This window comes from Phaethon aethereus (assembly GCF_964289735.1).
Source record: "Phaethon aethereus genome assembly, chromosome: 1".
In the NCBI taxonomy this organism is placed as follows: Eukaryota; Metazoa; Chordata; class Aves; order Phaethontiformes; family Phaethontidae; genus Phaethon; species Phaethon aethereus.
This window is the reverse complement of record NC_138575.1, coordinates 31,287,116-31,314,516: the sequence shown is the minus strand read 5'-3', so window position 1 is coordinate 31,314,516 and position 27,401 is coordinate 31,287,116. Positions and strand designations below refer to the sequence as shown.

Below are 27,401 nucleotides of genomic sequence, written 5' to 3'. Positions count from 1 at the left end.
TGCTAGAAGGCCGGTACTCAGAGGTGAGTTGCTTTGTAGGTCTACACTAACACGTACGCTGCTGTGTCTGCTCAGTCTTTTTTCCAATACACAAACCACAGCAATGGTGATGAAAAAAGGGCCGCACAGATTGCTGATACTATGTGTAGAACCTAGTATAAAGGAAGGGGGAACAGCTGTCCATGGACTAAGCCTCTAAAGTTGCTCAATGGTGGCTAATCATGTATTTCCCAGCTTTCCTTCTCATGCTTCTCTCCTGACTTCAAAGCTAGATCTTTGAAGGCAGACAAAGGACAGCAGATCAAACAGCAGGAAGAGTTATGAGTCTTGTGTATTGGGATATGGAGGTGGAGCAGGCTTGAGCAAGCTGCTGGTGTTCTTTGGTGTATAATTCCTGTGAGGAAAGTATGGGACAAAGCTGATGTAGTTTGTGTGCTCTGGTTGGATGGAGGGTCATGGCAGGCAGTTGCTGGGTGCATCTGGTGTGTTTGCAAGGTCCAAGGTTGCTAGTGCAGTGCTGAAGGCCACGTTATGTTGCTGCTGTTGTAGTTACCCGTTAAGTTTGGTGAAGGTACTAACATAAGGTTGGAAACATGGAGTATGCTTTATTTCCATTATGGAGTAAGTGTGTCAAAGCCATCTGTTACGCCATCTGGAAACACATTGGAAAGACGCTCACAGCCACCACTCAAACTGAGAAGATCTAAAAATAGATGTACCAGCTCTCTGCACCTGCTCTCTCTGATAGTTCCAGTGTCAACACCTAGAGCAGATCATCTGGGGAGTGCAAATCCCTCTCCTCCATCAGCCAGAGGATTTGAGGATGCAGCTGCTCTGGGGGAAAGGCAGTCTAGTGTTTTGTGGAGAGCCTGGCCAGTGGTAATGATACGCTCGGGCTAAGAGGCAGTCCACAAACATGCAGCTGTACCAGAAGTTTCTGAGCCACATCCACTGATGGTATCCTCAAGACCCAAAGCCTGAAAGTCCTCCTTTTCCTCTCTGTTTTCTTCTCCTGGAAAACTAAGGAGTTTTTATCACACTCCACCACCACCACTGACAAACATTAACATGACAAATTCATATTAGGCTGCTTCATTATAAAAATGGATCCAGAAGAAGGCTTTAATGAGGTTAGATGCTTCATAGATGACATCTGTATAGAGAGGAAGGAGTAAGCTTCCTGACAGGATCAGGTGGAGTCCTAGGTTACCTGCTTTATAGCTTAGCTGTTAGAGTGGACTGGGCATAGGACCACCATGTAGTTAAACATGAGGCACTGTGCACATTCCTTGTGCCACAGATAACGAATACTGATGCCAAGTGTGATAATCAGAAGAACATGGCAGCCCAAGTCGAGCTGCACAGACATGTGGGAGCTGCATTAGCAGATTCAAGCAGATCCAGGGGACCTTGCAGGTTGATCCAGCCAACTGCGTAGTAAGGAGGTGCCCTACAGAGCTGAGTACTTCCAGCTTTCTATCCTTTCCCTTGCAGCTGCCAGTCAGGATGCCACAGGAGGTGCTCCAAGAGCTAATCGGTGTCAGAAGGCCAGGAAATTGGCCTCAAGAATGCACTAGAAGCGGTGGAGGGCAGCCACTATCAAAAAAAGGTAATAATTTTATTATTTACATTGTCTGTGTACAAATAGTTACAAAATAAAGTTTTTTTAAGTAATCGTACTGAGCAAGTAAAAGCCAAATCTCTCCCTCAGTGCTAGTCTTCTGTCTCTGCAGCTTTTTTTTTAAAGGCAAATTTGTAGGTGATACTGGCCTTCAGGATGGTCCTCAAGCAAACACAAAAATGGTCCATGCCAATCAAAAAAAAACAACCTCGAAACCCCACAAAACCCCCAAGTGAATGGACGTTGTTTGACTCATCACCAGGATCCTAAAGTCTGTTCGCAAGATGTGATATCATCCTGGCAAATTTTCTATTCTGGTCTATGAAAAGTGACATTTTTCCCTCTGAAAAACCCTACCCTTAATTATACTGCATTAAGTAAAATCAGCATGAGCGGCTTTCAGTGAGAGAGAGTGGGAGCTGAAATGGAAGTAGGGGAGCAGCCTGAGAGCTACTGCGGCAGAAACACTGAACAGCAGAGGCATGAGGAAATTAAACCGAGGCGAAGCTTATTGAAATGGCAAATAGGGGTCTGGAGGAATTGGTAGGGGACAAGCGGGGGACAAGCACACAGAAACATAATAGAGAGTGTGGGTGAATATGAAAGACAAATGGCAAAAACAAAGAGCCATTTATAATAGGCCAGAACAATTAAGCTGCGTAATTACAAAATCCTGCTGCGACTAAACTCCTATGCAATTACCAAATGGACACGTACCCCAAGCACAGCATTTTGAAGAGGACAGCAATAGTTTCTCTCTCTTTTGTTTCTGATTCACCCCCCTCCCACCTCAGTCAGCAGTGGCATATGTGATATCATTGTTTTCTGCACGAGCGGCAGCGTTGCCAGCCATGGACAGTCACAACAGCACAATGCTGGTTAATCAAAACCTTCCTGCGAGCAAACACGAGGCTGGAGGGGAAGTTATAATTAGTTCCTAGTCAACAGCGTGGCACTGGCAGTGGCGGCATCAAGTCATTCTTAAAAGGTTTGCTTTACTAATGCTATGTGAAACTTCATTTATTTTTTCCACTTATTGTTAATTTAAAAAAACATAATACATTCTTTACTAATATGTTTAAGACAAGTATGTGACGCAATGTCACAGAACGGTGGCTGTCACTTTTAAGAGCAATTGGCATCACCATTTGCCCCTATTTAGTATGTATTTTGGGGGCCTTGTTCCAGGTTGTCAGGTCACCATCTTCTGAGCACATCTTGTTTGCCGAATCAATTTTTAATTCTAATTGTATAGCCTAGGCTGAGTTAAAATGTTTTTTTAAAATTAGATCAACAGCTTCTGAATCCAAAAATCCTCAAAGAATAGCTAGCTGTAGTCTTTTGGAGCTGCATTTCTAAACCTCCAGTGGGAAAAGTCCCTTCCAAACACATGAAGTTAGAGCCAATAATGGACTAAGGCATCAGATGCAGAACTGAGACACTTAAATCCAGAGTTACGGTCCAAAGCCTACTGCTCAGCTGTTGTATAACCTTGTAGATAATTCCTCATTTGACGTGGAAGTTCTTTGTGAAATCCTGCTTTCCTGCAAGCATACAGCTATGGTTGCACATACCTAAATCAAAGCACTGAACAGAGCAGGATTTAGATCTGATACGAATTATCAGAGCATGACTTACACATACCCCAAAGGATCAAGATTCTCAAAAGATCTAAATGTGGCTACTTGTTTTTAAATAGCAGCATTTAGTGTACAATAGTTAAAGTCTGTTGGGAAGCAGAAGAGCTTGATCCCAGTTGCCTGCTCACCTTTTGGTTTCAGTTTCTGGAGCGCAGGAGTTCCTAGGGCTGATCCATACATCCCAGACTGAATGTGCTGTCTGGCTGCATCATCAAGAGAGACACCGACTGCTGTTGCTGAGATGTAAGAGAAAATGGTGACTTACTCCTGCAATTTCAGCAGCTCCTACTTCTTTCCGACTGCTCAGTGCATATTCTAAAATTCCCTGCTAGACCTCAAGGGCTGCAGATAAAGTGAGTAGTTTCCAAAACCTGATCAGATTGGCATACAGTTTAGGCGCCGAACCAGCTGCTCCTGTAAAATTCATGCTCTGGTACTTTGTAGGAGGCAATTCTCAACTTTATAGCCTAAACTTATACCTCTGAGGCACATCATATGTTCTTTGGAAAGAAATTTTGAGTCCTTAGGGACCCTTTTTGTAAAACACTTGTTCTAAAGGTTAGTGAGTTTAGATGGGGATACCTGAGATAACAATGGTTATATGGCTAAATGAGTGGGTTTTGGTCTCTTCTTGCTGTCTGCTCCCTCAGTATCTTTACACACACACACACACAGAGGCATGTATAAAAAAGGTAAAATTTATACATATATAAAAAAGTAAAATTTCTGGGTGTAAATTACCTAGCCATTCATTTGTCTGACCACTTTTGTTCACCCAACACACCCTGTTCCATCCACTCTGCACAGGTTGTGTACTCTGGACAGGCAAACTCCTTTGTGCCAGCCCTACCCATGCTAGAGGGCACAGGAGATGATGGAGTTAAGACTTTGGCTCACTTTTCATTCTCCGGCTGCTGGTCACAACTGCATACTGAACTGCATTCTTTCATAAACTCACCAGTAATACGCACTGTATGTAGTTTCCAAGGGCACATAAATTAGTCAAATCTAATGCAGCCATCTATTAGTACACCACATTTCAGTTTCCATCAGTAGACCTTGAAGCCACTTGCTTAAGACATGATGCAAGACTTTTCTTTCAATACTGAGAAAGGGTCTTTTTTTCATTCCATACGTGACCATTTTTAAACATTTTCTGAACTCATCTTTTCAGGCTCTAATCTTTGCATTCCTGCATGAGCCACTGAAGCTAAATCTTACAATAAACAGTCTCATCAGGAGCTAAAAATATGAAATTATCTTAGTGGTAGAAATTGTGGAAATCAATGGAAATTATTCTAAAGCTTTTCCCAGACTTCAGTTACACATATGCATATATCCTCTTGCCTGGACAAATGAAGGCATTACACTGCAGGTTTCTGGGTCTCATTAAAATGAACCCCAGTGATAGCATTCACTTAAAAACAGTTATGTTTTTGATTTTCTTATATTAGTATGTTCACAGATAAGCTTACAGAGCTCATTTTCTCCCTCAAAGCTCTTCTCAGACCTCCAGGAAAGTTTATACACAATGAAACTTTTAAGGCTTAGCAAAAAATAATTTGGAACTTCAAGATCAAAAGATTATAATCTGAATCTAATGTCTGCTGATAAGCATCTTAGAAAATTGTGTGAAAACGTGTTCAGTTATGACCAGGTGAATTCTTCAGCAAACTGGTCAATAAAAGAATATAGGCAAATGTTGTAATATACTCTGGGCTTATATACTTAAGGCTAGCTCTAATGTCAACTATAAGTACCTAGCCTTTATCTTTTTACCTTTTTCTGTCTCCTTGCCACCCCTGGGAATGCATTGCCCTGAGGGAAGCACCCAGGGGCAGCTGGTCCTCAGGGTGGCCACCCGGAGCTACTTGGTTTCCTTAGTCAATAATAAAACTGCAGGGACAGCTATGGTTGGAGCTCCACCATTGCTAAGGCTTGTGTACCTCAGTGTACTCAAGTGAAAGAGTCCTGCCCCAGATCCTGCACTGGTGACATTAATACATGCATACTAACATAATTAATTTTAAATAATATTTAACATAAAATGTGGGAAGAGACTAACAGGTTTGCCCCAAGCTGTGGTATGGTCTCCACAACCAACCACATTGTGGTAGTCTCCACAGTGATTCAAGATTTACCTGGAAACTACATATGGATCAGCCACATACTGGCTGAATGCTTTAACCATGGGACTATGGGGTGAAAGAGAGGGTGCTGCTTCTTCTGGTCATATTTTGTTGTGTCTCCCTTTCTAGGAGGAAGACCATGGGAACTCCTATCAGGTTGAGCACTGCAGCCTTGTATGTCAACTGAGAGCTTAGCTGCTCGGCACAGTTATGATAGGCATGCCTTGGTCATGGCAGTTTGTAAACCTAGAGCATGCTAAATGCAAAGATTTATGTTCACAGAGACTTTTAAGTATCAGCAAAGAAGAGTGTGTGAGGTGAGGCCTTGTCCTTTTGGATCTTGTATTTGAAGACTGCATACACCAGGTGTTGGTTGGATACGTATATCCCTCTGAATGTATTGCATTCAATGTATTGTATGTATTCAGTTAAATTCAATAGCTCTCTCCAGGTTAGACTCTGTTTCATTCCACGTTACATTGCTGTAAATCCAAAGTGACTCCACTGAATCTACTTGTTAAACCTTTTTTTTTGATCAGACCTGGATGACTGACTTCAGTTTTGCAACTAAGCCACGGCGCAAACTATTTCTCCTAAAAAGAAAGAGGTAGTTTGCATCAAGAATTCATAATTTTCCTTTTTTTCCAGGTGTCTGAGACCTAGGATTTAGGAACAAACGGAAAAAAACCCAGCCCCTGAAATATTAAATGTGAACCTTCAAGCTTTTAACATACAGTAAAACATTTATTCTTTATAAAGAATAGTGCATCTATTGTGACTTAGTTAAACTAATCCACAAACACTGAGCAAGTCAAAAGCCTGGAAAAACATCAAATAACATATCTTCCATGAATACTAGTCCAGTTTTGTCAAATATGTTCACAAAATGAATACATTGTGCAATTAGTATAATGATGGCAAAACTTTACACACTGTAGTTGAAAAGTGAGGCAAGAACATCTCCTTGTTTTGTATCAGTTATAAAGCACACTTCCATATGATGCACAGAGATTATAGTGTGAACTAAGATTAAATACCAGATTAAAATTCCTGTATTTTCTGGGGAGCACTGTAAATCATATGCATGGAGCCCCACTACAGCTTTGATTAGAGGACTTATTAGGACATCAGTCATCAGCTCTGCCAGGGCAAATTCTGTGTCAGTGCAAGGACAAAATATAAATTAAAGGTAATAATTTTAAAGTGTTTTTTTCTCTTTGCTTAGGGATCAGAGCGTACAGGTTTGAAGTTTGGGGCGGGGGGGGTGTTTGTTTGGGGTGGGTTTTTCCATCCCTTCATATGTAGTTTGGTGTGAAATCAGCATGGGAAGGTGAACAGTTTTCTGAATTCAGGACTAAAGAAAAAAAGGGAGAACTATTTTCATTATTTATTTGGCTCTTGCAAATTGGCAATAAGTACTCTGAAATCTGTGGAACAGCATCTGGATGACACTGTAATCCAAATTTTTGTTTTCCAAAAGTTACTCTGATAATCGTTTAGTGGCATAAAACATGTTTTTTTTCAGTAATGTTGTGTGTAATACTTCATTGATAATTATTTATGCTGGAGGATTTAGTATACTAACTGTGCTTTTAGACTTCTCAATTTACTTCAGCTTTTACATTTGACAGGTTTTGTCCAAAGACACAAAAAAATGCAGATTTTAACATGCCACATTGCTATAATTTATTTCCGGCAACTTATAAAGAAAAAGAATTTTTTTATTTTGCATTTTTATTAATTGCATGTTGTTTATTGAAAACAATTTTTGAAGTTCTAATGTGTAGCATCACTTGATTTCAAAACACATTACAGAAATAAAACACAGCTACGTAGTAACTGCAGTTTTATGCTTCAATTCTCCACCACATCAGAGCATTTCAAGATCAGTCTATTGAAGGTGATTGCCTCTGAGCTGTCTGATTGGAAATGGTTTAAAGAACTTCCACTTTCACCCTAAATATGTACCAGATCCTAGAGACATTTTTCATACTCCTCTGAGATACAATGATCTTGGAGGAAGAAACAAAGAAAATTATGTAGATTGCAATCTGGCTAAAGCAAAAATATTTTAGTGAGCCAGTCTTGAATTTTAAATACTTTTGTTCAATTATATGAAGAATTCCAATTATGCAAAGAAATGAATGGCTATTCCCAACTGCATAATGCATAAGCTTACAAAAAACTCTTACTAATAAACCCCTAAATTTAAAGCAGTCTTTAGTCTGAAGAGAAAAAAACAATGCAAAAGGTGACAATACAAGCACTGGAAAACTGTTTTTGCTTAAATAATTTTATAAGGTCATTAAAATAATAATAAACTATTCTTCAATGCCTCCTCTTAAGACCTTCATTATCCACCACCAGTCTCTGCTATTTATTCCAAACACATTTAGAAAAAATCAGAAACTAGAGTCCCTTCACAACCTGTTTGTGAAAAAATATGTCACTTTTGAAGAGCTCAACGTCTTTTTGACCTGAATATTACCTGCAACATTTTTCTTTGGCTGCTGAGAACCCACAATGTACGCCACTTAATAACGTGATAAGCCAGGACCAGCCTCCCCTGTGGAGTCAGTATTTCAGTTGTTCTGATCTGTTGTTTAATCACCTATTTTCTGGTTCTGCTATGCCATGGTTTCCCACTGGAAAGCACGGTTAAGGGTGGGAGCCTGCCCTTTTGCTTGCACTGAGCAGTTCTGATGATGCTCTGCAGCAGCAGCATTTAATAGGCACTGACTCCAATGCAGGCAAAGCAGGAAAGGCAGATCACTCATTCTTCCCTTGACTGCTGTATGACCTTGTCAATATGTTGCTCTCCAGGCAGGGCGCGCAGAGTAAGACACCTACAGAAGACCTGAGGAGGAGCCACAGCAGTTTGTCTGCTCCAGATAAAAATAAAACCAGCTGTGGCAATGGCCTTTGCAAGGCAGACTGAGGATTCAGCAGTGAGCTTTAAAAACTGTCATTCTCTATCGTTATTAATGAATTTGGTTTTAATGCTGCTAAATATGTTGTGCAAGGACAAGCATGGCACGATGCTTTCTCGCCTGTGAGATTCTGCCTCACTGCAAGCCCTCGCACACTTTTCAGAGCACCAGTTTTAAACTGGGCCCTCAGAATAAAGACATGGAGCTAGGCAAAGCTAGCCTGCTGGGGCTAGCAGTGTTCCTTCAGGAGTACAGCATGGTAAGTCCATCTGAGGTTAATTTATTGTTTGAAATTTGTCAATATTATGTCAACAATAAATTCATAAAATGGTTTAAACAAAGTCTCTACTTTTGGGAAGTAGACTCCCGTCTATTGCCTTTTTCTTTAGAGACAAAGGTAGAAATCAGGGATAAACTTGCGGGTTTTGGAGCAAAGTCGGGTTAATCTAGCTGCGGTATGTATTCATTTCTGTGTAATTGGTGTTTTGGGAAAAAAAAAAAAAAGTGTTACAGCCCTGTGTTCCGCTACACAAAAATTACCAAAGACAGACCAAAAACTAGCCAGATGTTTTGTCAGCCCAGCAAACCTTCACAAAACAGCTTTCTGTTCTGCCAACAGCAGCCACAGCTTTGGTTCCTGTTGTCACCCAACCAAAGCAACTCATCTCAGCAATTGCTGTTTGCTAATTAGTTTGAGTTACGTGATCATAGCTGAGATTTTGGCAGCCTGTTCTGGAACAGATTTATTAATGATGATCAATTATGACCAGGTGGAATTTCTGACAGATGATTTTTTTATTGTTACCTGACAATATATGGGAAGTCTTCAATTAGATAAATGCAGTTAATGAGCTGACCCTGCCATCTGCTGTCATTTCTGCTGCTGCTTTCCGCAGTTTAGTGCCTGCTCAGTCTCCCAAGGCACTCCCTTTCCTTCAGCTCAGTGTGGAATACAAATCTCTCTAATGAGCCAACACAGTATTGAAGACCTGTCATTCAAGTTGTGCCTGGTTTCAGCTAGCACAACTGCTAAAAGCTTCACTTACAGGATGGGCTGGTGATATCTTCAATAAAAATAGCACTGAACCAGAAAAAGCTCACTAAGAGAATTTGCAAAATCCGCAAAGTTTCCCAGCTCTCAAACTACATAAATGTAGGATTGGTGAGAATGATAAATAGCAATTTTGTTTTACAATTTGACATTTTAACTGTTTCTGTGTTCTTTACAGTGCTGCAGCTCATTGCAGGTAAGACAACGCTGTGTAATACCATGACAGCTAGCTGTGATACTCAGCACACCACAAGTACATCACTGCTGCAGCAGCAGGGACACCAAATAAGAGAGAGGAACGTGCTGGGTGGAGCTCGCTCATTTTTTGTCCTTGTGCGTGGGCTTGAGGGGCCGGCAGCGAGTGGCCAGGCTGTGGAGCTCCTCCCGGCACCCCTGCTGCTCCGCCGGAGCTGTGCAGGAAGCTGTTTAATCCAGGTCCATCAAACTGGCTCTTGTAGCCCTTCTCCCTGCTAACTCCTCTCCCCTCACCCATACCAGCCATGTAGACTCCAGTAAGATCAGTGGGTATGGCCAGCACAGGTATGCTGTGGGATTAGGTCTGAAAAAGGAAACTGTTGACAAGGTGATACTTTTTTTGTCTAATCTGTTTTGTGATTAAGACTCCATGGAGAAATCAGTTACAAGAGAGACATGGACATACTGGAGACAGTTCAATGAATGGCTGCGAAGATGATGAAGGGACTGGAGCATCTCTCCTATGAGGAAAGGGTGAGAGAGCTGGGACTCTTCAGGCTGGAGAAGAGGATGCTGAGCAGTGATCTCATCAATGTATGTAAATACCTGACGGGAGGGTGCAAAGAGGACAGAGCCAGGCATTTTTCAGTGGTGCCCACCAACAGGACCAGAGCCAGCAAGCACAAACTGAAACACAGGATGTTCCCTCTCTGATCAAGAAATACTTTTTTACTGTGAAGGTGACTGAGCACTGGCACAGGTTGCCCAGAGAGGTGTGGAGTCTCCATCCTTGGAGATACTAAAAAGCCATGGGTCCTGGGCAACTGGCTCTGGATGGCCCTGCTTGAGCAAGGGTTTGGACCAGATGACCTCCAGAGGCTCCTGCCAGCCTCAACCATTCTGTGATTCTGTGAAATGATTCTTTGAGCCTTCAGCCAGGCAGTCTGGGCATGGGGAGAAGAGGAGCAGGAAGTAAATACATTTCTTAAAGAACAATGTGTGAACCTCTGTCTCTCAGTGGCTGGCCTTTCCCATTCAGATACTGTTGGAGTGTTACAGCAAATGTTGGAGGTGCTTGCGGCCTTGGTTTCATTCGTAAACACAGTCTGCTCCCTGGAGCACTGTTGGCTCTCTTCTATTCTTAATCTACATTCAAACAAGTAGTAAATTCACAATTTAGTACAGATCTTTACCCTTTGAAGGTTTGGGATCAAGGGCTAGCTAGAGAACTTTTCTGAATACGGCCACCTCTGAGCTAAGAGATCACATAGCAGTAACCACAATCTTTTCTGTCTTCTTTTTTCTTCTGTCCTAGCATTTCTCTGCACAGGATTGAGATAAAAAACAAAACAAAACAAAAGAAGAAATCATCTTCTGTAGGTAAAAGAATAACAACATCATTCAAACCTACCTGGACACTAGAGAAAACCATTACCCAGCATTATCTCACACAGAGAGGAAAAACTCAGTAGAGTATGTGTTAAAAATCCATCACTTCTCAAAAAGTAGCAAATATTCCAGAAGTCAAAATGGATGTTTATGACCTGAAAAAACAATTTTCTCTCTCTTTCTCCCTGCTCGTGCCTCTACAGACCCTATCTGCATGTTCAAAGTAGCAGGTTACAACTTGCTTTGATTTTGCTTGCTTATCATCATGCAGTTCAGGTTTTACAGCTATAAAAACTCCACTGAATTATAGCTTTAGGGGTATTGACAGGATGTGCTTCATTTCTGAGACACAACTTGGGGGGAGGACTGCAAATGCAGGAAAACTCTCCTTGGCAACATAAAAAGCCTCTGTCCAGTGTGCACAGTCTTCCTTTTCTGCACTTAATGGCCTGAGAAGAGCGCAGCACAGTAATATTTGTTGCTTCATCTGCTAATGCACTGGCTGAAAAAAATAGCTGAGTTTATTGACGTGTTTTGTTCATTGCAAAGTGTATTGCCATCAGTGTCAGCCTCTTTTATTTTCTTCACACAGGACTAAATTCATTAGGTATCAGCTGCTTTCACCCAACTCCTGTTGGACACGTGCCAGTTTCTAATGTCCATATGAACCTTTGCATTCATTTTACTGCATGTTGTATCACATCCTTGGATTTACTGCAGCACCGTATTTACAAAGGTCAACTCAATGTCTCAAAAACAAGCACAGTGGTTAGGCCACAGGAGACTCTGCTCCAGACAGCACACCTGCAGCAAGCCCTGCTCTTGCAACAGATGGCAAAAATGACACTGTCACGGGAGCTTGAGGAGTGCAGGCAGCTGGTCTACAGAGCTCTTTGCTTTGGCTCTACCAGCGTGTAAGGACAAATTATTGCACAAGATACATCCCTGGAATAGCAGCCAGCCCAAAGACCCAGAGCAAAAGTCTCTCAAGTAATCTTAGGCTTAAAGGGTAGATTCAACATTTCCCTGCTCCCTGTACAGTAGTAATTTGTTTCCCCTTATCCCATGCTCAACAACTCTCTTAAAAAAAAATAAAAAAAGAAAAGAAAAGTGTATCTACCTATTTTTTCTGTGAAAAGAGGAGTATCAGGAAAGCAAGCAAAGGATTTCCATTTACAGGGTATGCTGGGACTCAGTTTCACTCATTGGCAAAGCTTAGTCCCTGCAGTGCATTACCTACACCCCAACTTCGGCTTTAGTAAATTAGTTTAGTCCCTGTCCTTAAGCTATCGCTGTATCTGTGAACACAATCTCCTACAGGTGCTCTACAGGTAAACCCCCCCTCAGCTTTTGTTCTGAAGGCCCTTGTGATCCTCCTCCCGGGAGCGGATGCGTGCCTGGGCTGTGTCCCCTTCGGGCTGCACTTCTGAAATATTCCCCACGGGAAAGGTTGAGGCAGCTCCTCACTGATGGCCTTTCTTTTGAACAGCAAGAGGAAACACTTCAGGGGAAGTCAGTGAGGACAACGCAAAACAGCAGCGATAGCAGTCTGTCCCAAATAAGCACGAATGTAATGCAGAGGATAGCACTGCAAAATAATTTCTCAGGAAATGGAACAAATTGAAATACACTAGTGGATCTAGTACCAATAGCAAATCAATGATGTAAAACATTTAAATATATGACCAACATTTAGCAGCTTATGAGCTATCAGAGCAGTTATTTCCTATGAAATTTGGAATGGATTTGCTCCCTAAAATACCAAGATGTTCATTGCAAAATATACTATCAATTATGCACCATGGGGTAACAAAAAAACCTGTTTAGCCAAACCAGGGAAATTCTTTAATATTTTACAGGTCTTTGTGACTTAGAAACTCTTTGCCCTTGCAACTCATGGCAGTCAGTCTTCTCTGTCCTCTGGCATCTTTCTTCTGGTAAGCCATTAGTAAAAGAGGAAAAACCCCACCCCAAAGCCTTTGTAAAATAAAATCCTGTATTTTGTCAGGACTTCCAGCTTCCCTTCTGCCCGCTTCAGCTCAACAAGCAGTTAAGCTGGTGTAATATCATCCTATGATAGCTTAAAGAAATACATTTGATGCTTCAATTTCAGATAACATTTCAATTTCTCTTGCCATTATTTTTCCTGGTTGGGTGAAAACACACTTGGATTAATTATCTAGCCATCGAGGGTTTTGCCTAAGTTTTATTTGCCCTTTTTTATTTTCAGCTGTTCACCTTCTTTTCCCTTCTTCTAACACAGTCTTCCTGAAATAAATACAGCATCAGTCAGTTAGAAAGGAGCTATGAATAGTATCCTTAACACAAGTTCTAACCTGGGTAGTTTTGCCCAGACGTGCCCGGGAGGCTCATGTCATAGGCTCTGTCCCCACCGAAGTCTGCAAAGCCATCAGCCTGTCATTACAAGCACACGGAGCTCCTTACTAATAATTTAAAAAAAATATTTAATGATCTTTCTCCAGCAGCCTTATTTTACCACCCAGGAAGTCACTTCATCCTGATGCTTAGTGCACATGTGAGGTATGCAGCTCTAAATCTTTTGTATTCATAAGGCTCACACATTTCAGCCATTTAATCACAAGATTTTTTTTGTTAATATTATCCAAAGTAACTAATCATCCTAGTTTTCTTATATTAAATACATGTCAAAAGCTGAATTAAAGTGACAAGGAGAAAATAAAGACAAATTAAATTAATATGGAAAGGGCTATCTCCTACAGAATCTGGTTCAAGGTCAGAATCTGAAGGGCTCCAGTGGTGAACATCCTTTCACGCTGTCCCAGCAGATGGGGCTTTGCCCTTCAGTGACCATATATCCAGGCTCTGCCTGGATCATCACAGTGTTGTGGGAAAACCCGTCTACCAACAGAGCTCTGGAGCAAAGAGCTGTGTCTGTCAGCACCTGGGGTTACCGGTATAATGCTGCTACATGCCTCACTGACCGCAGTTACACTCAAAACAAGATGTTGTTCATCATTTATACCTCAGGCATTGACTCCTGCCTATTGGTATCTTTTTGCTCAGTCACCGTGCTTTTTGCAGATGCTGTTGGACAACCTGTGAACAAGAAGAATGGTCAGGCAGGAGGGCAAGGTGCCACTTCAATGCAGAAGAGAAGATTTACACAAAGCTACAACCTGTTCCACAAGAACAGGGCCATACATGCACTACGCTGAAACCTTTACTATCAAGGGGTAACTTCAGCTTTGTGTTTCTTTCAGAACACAGGCCATGAGCTGTGATCTGAGGCATCACAATAATTGAGTTCACTCACACTACAGAGGTGCTAGCCTATCATGAGAACCCATCTGAATGGCATCATCTCAAAGGCAGCCAGCTGAGGTTGCAGTTGCTTCTGTGGCAGTCCAGAGGTACCAGCATCTCAGCTGCAGTGTTTGAATACAAGATCATCTCACCTATTACACATCCGCTGGCTAACGTTCAAGCTATTGAGTAGTAACAGCCATTTGTTCTCATAGGTCCTCCTAGACGAGCTTCTAAATTACTCACTGTCATCCAGAAAGCAATAAAACTGTATTTATGAGTAATACATAAAATTCAAACACGACCTTTATTTACATCAGGTTTTCAAGCGCTGGGTGTTGCAACATACATAAAATTTCATACTACATTTTTTAATAGGAAATCAGGTTGAAAAGCTGATCTACAGAATCAATTTGTCAAAACTGGCTAAGCAGAAATGTGTCAGCTTGGTTTAAGAGTACTCTTTCAAATTTATACCATCTGCTATCGTTCAGAGTACTCCTGATGTCATGGTTATAAAAACAGAGTGCTCATGCAGGTTAATTTACAGTGAACTCTCCTAGTAAATTTTACATTCTTCACTTGTTCAGAAGAGCACGTCAATACTCTCCCATTGCCTCACAAAGCAATTACGGATCCAAACAGGGAGAAAACCAGATCCATCAGCAGATTTTTAACAAAAAGAAAACTGGATTTAGCAAGACAAGGAGTCAGAACTTTAATTCTGTGACAAACTGAATTATAATCTCTCATTCTGTAGGAAAAAAGTTGTACTGTAAAGATTAATCAAGTCCTTTTATTCCATATTAACATTATGCAGCAACCAATATGAGTGTCTACGTAAACAGAAACTTTGCGAAACGTTTTGCTGCAAAGCTGACTTCAGTAATGCACGCAAATGATAAAGTCATCAACGCTGCTCACTGCCAGAAATAAAAAAAAAAATGGCTTCAGGAGCAAATAACACTGATTCATACTGTGCTCAAGCACTAGTCAACAAAATCTATCGAACTACACAGGAGTGAAAAAAAATCAAAGCAGCTTTGTTATCTTACTTGTGACACCTTATTTAAATCTCAGGCATTACTTCTTTATATCAGCATAAATATGTAGCCTTCTACACCTTTTATGATGTGGTTACAGACACAAAAATGTTATAGTAGAAAGCAAGAGCTAGTTCAGGGAATTTCAGACTTGGAAACCAGCAAAATACGAAGCTAAAATTCGTATGTTCCTTTTCAAGTTATGAATACCTTCACTAAAACATAAATATTTTAACATATATTAATTTTTTCTGACATTCAAAATTGTAAAGTCAATATGGCAGAATTATTGTTAAAAGCACATATTTACAAATATTCTTTTTTCCATACATAAAGTATTTGGCATAATTATAACAATCTTACTGCATACACAACTGTCTGCTTCTTTTTCACATAATGGTACACTCCTTATTAAAATTTACCAATTATGTACAAAAATACTTGAACATTTATTATAGAAAACCTCTATAACTACCATCAACAGCTTGTAACTGCTGAAGGTTTAATTGAGAGAATATAAAAAGTGGTCACTTCCTTCCAGTTAAACTATCAACAAATCAAACACAGCTAAAAATCAACATGAGCTTCCCAACAAAAGAGGGAGAATATTTTTAACAGCATGATTTAAAATGCAGTTCACACATCTGTTCCCAAGCACATGTTAAACAGTCAGTAAAAGAAAGAGGATACAAAAAAATACATACAGAAGGTGCTTTCCCCGCCCCCCCATTCCTACGGCTTGGTGTTAGCTTTCCAGAGCACTTCAGATGCCAGTCACTAAAATACAACCTAAGGCCAAACACCGTTCTCCTACAATAAAGATGATGGCAATGAACTCAAGCTAAAAAGCAAATCCAAAACCTGACTCCACTGGTACATATCCATCCAAAGAGCTGTTCAGAATTTTTGCTAGGTTTTTACAGAATTATTTATTATAATATATAATATAACCTTTGCAGTTAGCTTTTGAAATTTATTGATCAATAACAAGTAATTTATATTTTTAAAAAAATGTTCATTTAGTGTATTGCCTTGGTACTAGTCAGTATGGATTCTTGTACACAAGTTAAATGAACAATTCATTTGTACCTATTTCATACACGGATTGTATTTTAGGGTGAACTTTCAAAAACAGAGAGCCTCCACTAGCTAACTGCTAGCTTTTTAAAAGACAAAATGACAAAAAACCCCCAACTGGAAGAATAAAAGTAAATCGCACCTCAAAAAGAAAAGGATGCATCAGGTACAGTAATACACTAATGGCACAAAACCTTATCAAGATTCACCAGAACGGTGTTATACGCTGCATGAAGTGTGGGTATTTTTCCATCTTAAAAATAACATAAAGCAAGTGTGTGTCTCAAAAATTCCAAACCACATTCTTACAACAGTTCTCTGCAGTGTAACTTGCATTATATCTCCGTTTTTCCAGACATTTGAAATGACCAACCTGTTCATTGGATAAGAGAAACAACTTCCAGCCTACTTGCAGAAACATCCTAGTCTACAGTCTACCTTGTTAGAAAGCGTGCATTTATTCTCTAGTAGTAACGATCCAGTCAGTATATTCTGCATTTTGTAAGAAGCAATCGGCCAACTCGGATGAGAGTTGTAGGGTTTTAGGTTTAATTTTTTAAATAAAAATAAAGTACAAATAAAAGCATTTATCAGTATTCACCACCATAAAATTAAAAAAAAAATCCTCTCATTCATGCTTCCTATAGTATCTAGTTATGGCAACCTAAATTAGTAATTTAATTTCAAATGTACAACATAATATTAATAAGCATTTCAAAGTTACTCAAAAGAAAAGGTGGGCAAAATATTAAAGTGCCTAACTAAACGCTTTTTACCATTTTTAAAAAATATTATTTCTTAAACGGTAAAGAATTGGTTGCAATTAAATACAAAAGGGGCTTCTCATAGCTGAGAGACTTTGCGAGGCAGAGGCCTGGGCCGGGGAACCTGCTCAGTCCTCCTGCTGCTGTTTTCCAGGTTGTTTGGCCGGACCAGCTGTGGCTTGGGCGGCAGTGCCGGCGGGTCGGCGGCAGGCGGGATGGAGAGGCTGTGAGGTAGAGGAACGGGGCGCTTCAAAGTCCGCTCGTACACGCTGTAAGGCGGCGGGGTTTTACTTTCTTTTCTCACAGGCTCCTCGGAAACGCTGTAGCTTGGGACAGTCACTGTTGGTTCGCTGCCTTGGCTTTCAAAGCCTGATGTCTCTGATGTGCTACATCGGCTGAGCGAAGATATGCCGCTGCTGTAACTCCCTGACAGCACCGGGGAGTTGGAGATGAGCCCCGAGGAATGATACTCCACGGGAGACGGCGTGAAGGATTGCACAGGCCCCTGCTCAAAAGAAAGGGCAGAAGAAGAATTTACCTGGAGTAAACGAGGGAGAGCGTTTCTGTGCTGAAAACACACAGAGATACAGCGCATAGATTCCGAGGCTCGATAAATGTAAACGGTTGTGTCCCTGTTTAATTAAGATCCAGTACGAAACGAACCAAAAGCTCGTTTCAGCAGTGCCTAGGTACACCTTCAACAGTGCTCATGCCAGTAATTCATGTTAAGTGGAAGTAAAACTGTATTTAAGCGTTATCTCACTAGCATAATACCCTGGAAAACTCTGGAAGCCTTTAGAGCAGACCCTCGGTTTTCCCCGCTTCACGCGAAGGCCGAAGGCCGCGCAGGGCGTACCTGGTGGTGCCCTGCCCCCTAACGCCGAAGCGCAGGGCTTGCACCCCAGTCACTGCTGCCACTGCAGTCCCTCACCTTCCAAATTCGTTTTCCAAAGCTTTTCCTCACAGCGTTAGCACGCTGTCACGCCATGAAACGCGCGTTTACACCGTGGTGTCATTTCCGAGCGTGTCATTGTACCGACGTCGGAGGTGAAGAACAGAGCAGATGCCAAGCTAATGGCCGCTGCGGGGTGCCAGCCCCGTTCAGTCCACAGCTCCGGCTGCTATTCGGGGCGGCAGCAGGAAGGCAGGAGGTGAGGCATCGCTCCTGCTGCTGACGGCATTTTGAACCGCGGTTTCTCCACCCTTCCTCTCCCCCATCTCCCAGGCGTTCCTTGGATGCACCGTGCCGCTTGCATGAAACAACACGCCACTGCGGGCCCCCGGGACGAGGGCAAAGGTTGCAAATGGCTGCACCAGCAGCCTGGCAGGTCTGTGGGGGAAGGTGAGGGCCCATGTGGCAACAACAGTGCTGATGAAGAATAGAAGGCAGGGACAGTAAAGCCCTACCTAAAAACATTAAGCAGTCCTATTCCAGTGAAGCAACTTCAACTGAAAACTGTAAAAAGTTAGAACATACTTTCCAAGTTGAAAAGTTTTTGCAACATATCTAATTTCGACTGGAGCCATCTGAGACGATCTAGACTTAATGGCCTCAAGCACAGGCTAAAAAAAAGGGATGGAGAAATCACATCGAAGAAATTTCTCACCCCAATACTTGTTAGACTGGTTGGCGCTCCGCTGCTCAGCTGGAAGTGAGAGCGTGAGCCATGCAACAAAAGGTGGGGAGGGGAGGAAAAGGAGAGGGGCAGGGGTGTATAGAGCTGGCTGTACTGACTTTATGCTGTTGAGATAATTTTGGTTATCCATCTAGGACTGGATCCACAGTGCACCGAAAACAATGGAAAAAAAAATCTTCATTTACATCGTGGGTTTTGCACTAAGATGGCCTTCTCTGGCAGCACGTAACAGTTGGAACAAAGGCTAAAAATCTAGCCCTGTATATGGCTAGGGAAAAGCAGAGCAAGTTTTATTTAAAGCTCAATACACGTTGAAGACATTTCAGACATTGCGAAGAGCCTCTTTAACTACTTGTTTCAGGTTCCATTGCCTCTGTGTGTAAGGAGGCTGCAGCTGCACTCCTACCCCCAAAAATGTCCAAGGTCAAGGTTTTCAAATAAATGATGCAATGGGTTCAAGTTCCAAGAATGCTTGACACTTGGATTAAGAGTAACCATAGATAAGATTTAGGGCCTTTGCTTTTTTCATTCAGAACAAGAGCAAATCTGGGTAAACCCTGCCTGCTTCAATTTAGGAGCTGAGTAGGGGTAAGCACTTGGTTCCTGACAGCAGTGCAGACTGCTTGTACCAGTAGTGAGTAACAGTCTAGACACCAAAACAGTCTGGAAATTCACGGATGCTCGAAGTGAGAGCCAACAACTCTCAGAAGTATTCTGGGCCAGCATTCCTCTCCCAAGCAGCAATCCAGACTTTGGCTGTAAAATGCTTAAATTCTGTCCAGGCCTTTAGAAGAAAATGTTAGGGCAAGCTTCCAACATCCCTAAGAATCATCAGTACCGAGTCCACTCAGGAAAAAAGGAAGAGTCGCTCATCTTTTGTACAAGATCCTAAAGCTCTGAAGAGCTTCCTATAGTCAGCACTTAGTGCAAAACCTAGGATCAGTGCTCACTTCAGTAGAAGGTATACTATGGCAATAGGACTACGGAGGACTCTGATGGCCAGCACAATTGCTGTGTTGAACCTGGACTACTGTGCAGCCACAAGCAGAAATGTTACAGGCTCGTGGGATGACAAATGGGAGAATGACTGCGAACTTGTGGTTAGGGACCTCAAGGGGAAAGGAGACATTTTGGGGTGCCACTTTCCTCCTCCTCAGAAAGTGTGTACCTCTGCAGCACCAGTTAGGCATGGGGTAGCTGAGGGACCACGTCGGCAGGGCTGCCTCCCTCTGCCCTTGCGCCCGAGTGCTGAAGCACCAATCATGCTCCCTTCTGTTTCACAGAATCACTAAGGGTGGAAAGGACCTTCAAGATCATCACGTCCAACCATTAATCCAGCACCACCATGTCCCCTAAACCATGTCCTGAAGCGCCACATCCACACGTTTTTTGAACACTTCCAGAGATGGTGACTCCACCACCTCCCTGGGCAGCCTGTTCCAATGCCTGACCACCCTCTCAGTGAAGAAATTTTTCCTAATATCCAATCTAAACCTCCCCTGGCGCAACTTGAGGCCATTTCCTCTTGTCCTATCACTAGTTACTTGGGAGAAGAGACCAACACCCACGTTGCCACAACCCCCTTTCAGGGAGAGGTAGAGAGCGATAAGGTCTCCCCTCAGCCTCCTCTTCTCCAGACTAAACAACCCCAATTCCCTCAGCCGCTCCTCATAAGACTTCTGCTCCAGACCCCTCACCAGCTTCGTTGCCCTTCTTTGGACACGCTCCAGCACCTCAATGTCCTTCTTGTAGTGAGGGGCCCAAAACTGAACACAGGATTCAAAGTGCAGCCTCACCAGTGCCGAGTACAGGGGTACAATCACTTCCCTACTCCTACTGGCCACATAATTTCTGATACACGCTAGGACTTCTTGGCCACCCGGGCACACTGCCGGCTCATATTCAGCCGGCTGTCAACCAGCACCCCCAGGTCCTTTTCTGCCAGGCAGCTCTCCAGCCACTCCTCCCCAAGCCTGTAGTGTTGCATGGGGTTGTTGTGACCCAAGTGCAGGACCCTGCACTTGGCCTTATTAAACCTCATACAGTTGGCCTCTGCCCATCGACCCAGCCTGTCCAGATCCCTCTGCAGAGCCCTCCTGCCCTCCAGCAGATCAACACTCCCACCCAGCTTGGTGTCATCTGCAAACTTACTGAGGGAGCACTCAATTCCCTCATCCAGATCATCAATAAAGACACTGAACAAGACTGGCCCCAGAACCGAGCCCTGGGGAACACCGCTTGTGACCAGCCGCCAGCTGGATTTAGCACCATTCACCACAACTCTCTGGGCTCGGCCATCCAGCCAGTTCCTCACCCAGCGAAGAGTAAAACTGTCTAAGCCACGAGCCGCCAGTTTCTCCAGGAGAATGCTGTGGGAGACGCTGTCAAAGGCTTTACTAAAATCCAGGTAGACAACAGCCACAGCCTTTCCTTCATTCACTAGGTGGGTCACCTGGTCATAGAAGGAGATCAGGTTGGTCAAGCAGGACCTGCCTTTCATGAACCCATGCTGGCTGGGCCTGATCCCTTGGTTGTGCTTCACATGTCCTGTGAGCACTCTCAAGACGACCACTCCGTGATCTTCCCCGGTACGGAGGTCAGGCTGACAGGTCTGTAGTTCCCAGGATCCTCCTTCCAGCCCTTCTTGTAGATGGGCATCACATTGGCAAGCCTCCAGTCTTCTGGGACCTCCCCTGTTAACCAGGACTGCTGATAAATGATGGAGAGTGTCTTGGCAAGCTCTTCCACCAGCTCTCTCAGTACTCTTGGGTGGATCCCATCAGGCCCCATAGACTTGTGGGTGTCCAGGTGGTTTAGCATGTCCTTAACTGCTTCCTCCTGGATTATGGGTGGGTTATTGTGCTCTCCATCCCTGTCTTCCAGCTCAGGGGGCTGAATACCCTGCGGATACCTGGACTGGCTATTAAAGACTGAGGCAAAGAAGGCATTAAGTACCTCAACCTTGTCCTCGCCCTTGGAGACAATGTTTCCCACCGTATCCAGTAAGGGATGGAGATTCTCCTTGCCTCTTTTTTTTGTTGTTAATACATTTGTAGAAGCATTTTTTATTATCCTTTACGACTGTGGCCAGACTGAGCTCTAGCTGGGCTTTTGCCTTTCTAATTTTGTCCCTGCTTGACCTAGTGAAATCCTTGTACTCTTCGTGAGTTGCCTGCCCCTTCTTCCAGAGGTGATAAACTCTCCTTTTTCTCGTGAGTCCCAGCAAAATCTCCCTGTTCAGCCAGGCTGGTCGCCTTCCCCGCCAGCTCTTCTTACGGCACATGGGGACCTCCTGCTCCTGCACCTTTAAGATTTCCTTCTTGAAGACTGTCCAGCCTTCCTGGACCCCTTTGTCCTTCAGGACAGTCTCCGAAGGGACTCTCTCAACCAGTGACCTGAACAGGCCAAAGTCTGCCCTCCAGAAGTCCATGGTAGCAGTTTTGCTGACCCCCCTCCTTACTTCGCTCACAATTGAGAATTCTATCATGTCATGGTCGCTAAGCCCAATTGCTTGCTCTGCTTCCAGGCTGTTGACCCTCATATTTCTAACTGCAGAATCATCTCTGCTTCAGTGGGGTGGTAGAGGCTGTCCCCGAGACTAATGTCGTGCAGTCTGTTAGTATGGGGGTTTGCCTGGAATATGCAAGCTGCGTGTTCGTGTCTTCCAGTGCTGAGGAAGACACAGATTTCCTGGTCTAGTTTTCCAACAAATAAGCTGTTGTGCAACAAGTGGGTACCGACACATTCAAATATCTTGAAATAGAAATGAAACCTGCTCAGTTTAGCCTGGATCCCCAATTGCTATGGGTGTTTAAATGCCAGAGAAGAACCAGTGACCAATGCTTATTTACAACCTGTGCTTGCTGTTTCCTACTGGCAGGATTAAACTACTTCCAGCTTCTTACACAAGCTCCCTGGATCACTCTGCAGAGGAAATCAATATTAAAATGGCTGAAGCAGGGATTACTCTCACACATACCCTCTAATCCAACAGGTCTGGATGCTGGAGGAGTAAGAGGAATGGGCTGCACAACAGGTTCTCCTTAGCCAGCATCTCCCTTTTTGCTTCTGTCAGAGACAGAATTCTGGACTAAGGTGGACCATCAGGGACCTCTTAGATTTATTTCTTACACTCCCTTCTGTCCACTGACTCAGGCGAGCTTGGTTATCCATGCAGGGGGGAAGCCTAATATTGAGAAGCTAAAGATTCTGAAGATTAGGTTTCTTGCCTGCAGTTTTGAAAAATCTTCAGAGCTGCTGTAATTGTTATGGCCACTTACTCTTGTGAATGGTTTTTGTATAGGCATATGATAATAGTAAAAGGAAAACATAATATAATCCCCAAAAATGTACATTAAATATGTACTATCTACCCCACAATATATATGACCTGTCCCACAAAGGCAATTCACTGCAATAAGTACCTTCATTGGTGATCTGCCAGCAGGAGAAGGGGAAACGGAGGCTATGTGTCTTGCTGGTGATGCTGTAAAGTCAGAAAGATTTCAGTGCATTCTTGGCATCACAATTTTCACTAACAAATCTTTTTAAGCGGATAGCAGATCATTTGATACACAAACATTATCTCTGGTTCCCTCTAAGTACTTGCCTGATGGCTACACATAGTTAGAGAGATTTTGTTTGTTTTACTTTGTTCTCAGGATTATCTTGCAGAACAACCAATGAAGTATAAGAAATTTCTGCAGCCATCTTCTCTGACAGATTTTGTATCACTGTAAATTGGTTTATAACCTCCCAAATAATAACAGAATTCAAAAAAAGTCAGTATAATAACTTTTCCCCTCCTAAGAAATATATTATGTATTTGTATCTCAAATAAGAAAAAATACAATACATAATGTACTTATATCAAACATTTACCTGTAAATATACTGTAAACATGCCTAAACATACTTTGAGGTGTAAGTCTAAACCACAAAAAGTGTCTGCACTCCCTTGAGAGCAATTATATTTATAGTATCACTTAAGTAGCCTTTCCTTTAAGTGAAATCAATCTTTTGAACGGCAAATTGGTTACAGTAACAGAACTCACGCACTTCCATGATTGCTGCACATTTTCTGGCCAGTAAGATTCTTTGTGGTTAGTGATAATTTCTGATTGTTAACCTCCAATTATCATAAGATCAAAAGATTAAGTTTGATCATCCTCCCTAGTACCAGCATGAACTGTCTGAAACTACTCAGTCATTAAGAGAAGGGGCAGAGTATTGGAAACAGAATGCTACAGAGAACGTTAACAAGATGAAAACACCTGTGGAGGCACTTCTGCAGCCTTCCATGTAAGTAATCAAATTACAAATTAACTTGCCCAAGAAATTAAATATTATCAGAGTGGAAAGAGTCTAAGCCCTCAAGTAAATAATTTTTTTACTGGAGCTTAGCTTGAAATGTCCCTTAACTCACCAGTCTGTGCAGGTCTTGGTGGTACAGGAGGAGATATAAGCTTTCCACTTTCTGATGTGTTTCTGGCTTCCTTCCCACTGTCCAGGCTCCAGCTGCTGGGGGTGATGTTTACAGCTGGAAGAGAATGAAAAAGCTGGCATAGGCATCAACAATTCTAGCTCTCTGACTTGCCTTTATCCATGAGGGTAAAAATACACAGAGTGAGTGCGTTAACTTAAGAAGCATGCCTGAAAAGCTCTCCTGATTACATCAGCATTTGAAAAGCTCTTAAATAATGGCTGTCAATCTCCTGGTTGCCTGATGTATGCATCTGGCCCTCAGGTCAGTTTGCCACTGTATAGCTGTTGGGACCATCACCAACAGTAGCAGCTGAGATAGCACTCTGGTGCACTGCAAATCCAGGCACAAAGGGAGATAAGCTTGAATCCTGTTAACGTAATCAGTTTATCTTTGCTCCAGACTCCTATTTACAGGTTCCTAGGCAGAGTGGAACAGACTATTCATAAACTGTTTCCATTAACTCATTTTATATACAGAGAGACTAGAGAAAGGAACTCGCCAAATTCCAGTCAACCTCCCTGAGAAAGCTTTCCGTGCTAACAGTCTTTTGTTGCCTGGATGGGCTACAAATTCAGAATTGAAAGAAGGTGGAAAGAAAGGAACAAAATGAAGAGAGTAATAATAGGAAGAGATGAGTGTTGGGTGGGGGGTGGAGGCGTGAATCAAATGAAGAAATTACTGTGGACTGAGAAAATTTATATACACTGTTTGTATCCATGGTCAAGGATCTCTGTTTGATCATGTAAATTGACTATCACCTTGACATGCATAAAATTGGCTGTTGTATTTGTCTGTGTTACCTTTACCAAATTCCATGGCTTTAATTGAATGATCCCATAAGGCCTGGAGCAGCTTCCTTAATAGAACTAGATTATCTCATGTTACCAAGCAGACACCAATATTGGGGAGAAGTCAGATAGACAGAAATACAGGGCATTTAACATGGACAGAACAAAAGCTAACTTAAACCTCACAATTCTTCTTACACATCCTGTAAAAATGTGGAAAAAAACACTTCTTCAATCCCCCCTTTCCCCCCTCAAAAAAACCAACAAAACGACACCTTCAAAGCCTCAAAGATCTTGCCTTGCCTTGACAGTTTCCTTCTTGTCTGCTCACTTCATAGTTGTGAGTAGAGAACCACATGCAAGGACTCTGCTCATTTACAATGATGAAATTAGAAGCAAAGTATGGTTGCTAACTGATAGTATCTGATGGTAACTGATGGTTTTTGCTGGTATAGCAACACCAAGGGCTCTCAGAAGGATTGCAATCCCACTATACCAGTATATACCAGACCTAATACAAAACGTACAGTACAAATAATATTTGTTTCATAACTGTAACAATATTGTTACAGTACAATTGCATATTAGTTGACTCTGACAACAGCGCACAGAACAGTCTATTTTCTAGAGGATCATTTTGCTTTTTTATTGCCAAAACATGCAATACATAGTTTGCTTTTTATTGTAGGCTGTCACCTAGCAGTATGGTTTTGCCCTCATCCTAAAATGACTTGGCACCAGACCTAGGTACTTAGAATGCCTGAATCTCTTGACAAGCCAATTTTTTCCTTTTAAGTCATCCAAGCAGTCGGTTCTTTGGACTGCTAAAGTCTCCAGGAGAGAATATTTTACATTAACAATTCGGTAATGTACTTGGCTGCATAGGCAAGTGGAAAAGCTTTGCCATTTCCATGTTAAATTATTTCATATGTTTTTCAGCCCACACTTGAGCTTTCATAAAAACTTGGACACAAATATGCTTGTAAAAATCAGCTCTTATTAATGAAAATCTGATTCCTGGTCAGTTCTTGTTACAGTATATTCTTAAAATATTTATTTTCAATACACCTGTTTTACTGTATCCTTTATTCAGGGTACCAGAAAGGGCAGCACATAATGAAATGATGGAACATATTATGGATATGGAGCACATAATATAATCGTGGCACAATAACTGTGCCAACAATATTGAATTTCCCCATGCACAAAATTATAAAAGACAATATTTTGTCTATGGAAATTCCTAGGTTTCTCATTTACTGTAATTAAATACAGCAATAAAAAACCCCCACAAAACACACACATTGATCTTTCCTGTTCCATAAAAGTAACCAAAAGCACAGTGACTTATATTTGGTAAAGAGGACTTGCAGGTACCAAACTTTGGGACTGTATCATCTCTTTAGCTTCCCTCTGCCCTAGTCTCCAGAAGTTCAGCTCCAGGGTTCATCACCCCATATGTGTCTCAAGAAGCAGAAAGGACAGCTCTGAGAGGCAGCCTGCTGCAACCTGCTGCTCCATTGCCCCTTCCTGCAAACTCCGGGGCCCTGCTGAGTGCAACACTCCGTTCAAACAAACACCATGTTTCCCCCTTTTCGGCAACACGTAGAGTATTAGCGTAATTTAATTGGTTAGTTAGAATGTTTTGAAACTTGGAGATGACAGTATGCTCTCAAAACAATTAGCATTCTACGGCAATATGACAGATTAATTATATTTTCATTGCTTCCAAGATTGGTATGGCGCAGCATTTCCACTCACCTTTGTCAGGGCCGGGCAGATTGGAATCACTTCGCGGCAAAGCACCATCTCCAATGTGATTAAACAGCATTCTCTGTAAATTGAGAACAGCACGGTTTATGCATAGCTGCTGTTGTATTTCAGCAGCCTTTAAAACCAGTATCTTTTTGTTATTACCCCCACCACGCATATCTACTTTGGAGGTAGAGTGATAAACGTCACCTAAGAACTAAACAGTTTAATAAAACTATGTGTATATAAATAGGGAGTAGAGTAGTTTTCTGAAAACTGTACACCCTGGAATCAGAGGAAAGATTATTACGTACTGAATTCTGACAGTTTCCAGCTCCCTACAAAACAAAATAAGGCTCATTCCTCAAGTGGTATCTTGATAGATTACTAAACAAGTGCAGGGATAGATTTGCAATAACTTCATTGCAGAATCAGGATCTGAAAAAGGTGTACTGTTTGCCAATATTCAAGTTATGGCTGTTATCTTAGAAGAGCATTGTGTATTATTTCCAACCCTGACTTTTTTGGTGGCAGTGTTCTTACTCCCTTTTGGATAAGAGCTGGCCCATAAAGCATGTTTGTATTTCCTTTTCTGAATATTCTTTAAAAAAAAAAA

The 27,401-nt window shown here is 42.2% G+C and overlaps 1 protein-coding gene across 2 annotated transcripts in view; it reads right to left on the bottom strand.

The window, feature by feature from the left end:
* Nucleotides 1–17,203: 17,203 nt before the first annotated feature.
* DOCK4 (dedicator of cytokinesis 4) overlaps nucleotides 17,204–27,401 on the bottom strand; it is a gene marked incomplete at both ends in the record, with an annotated part of 263,581 nt that continues 253,383 nt past the window's right edge. For both annotated transcript variants that reach the window (XM_082011612.1, XM_082011613.1), the window contains 4 exons: nucleotides 17,204–17,629; nucleotides 23,186–23,247; nucleotides 24,186–24,299; nucleotides 26,795–26,867. In XM_082011612.1, coding sequence (XP_081867738.1) covers nucleotides 17,204–17,629; nucleotides 23,186–23,247; nucleotides 24,186–24,299; nucleotides 26,795–26,867 — 675 coding nt within the window. The remainder of the gene's footprint in view (nucleotides 17,630–23,185; nucleotides 23,248–24,185; nucleotides 24,300–26,794; nucleotides 26,868–27,401) is intronic.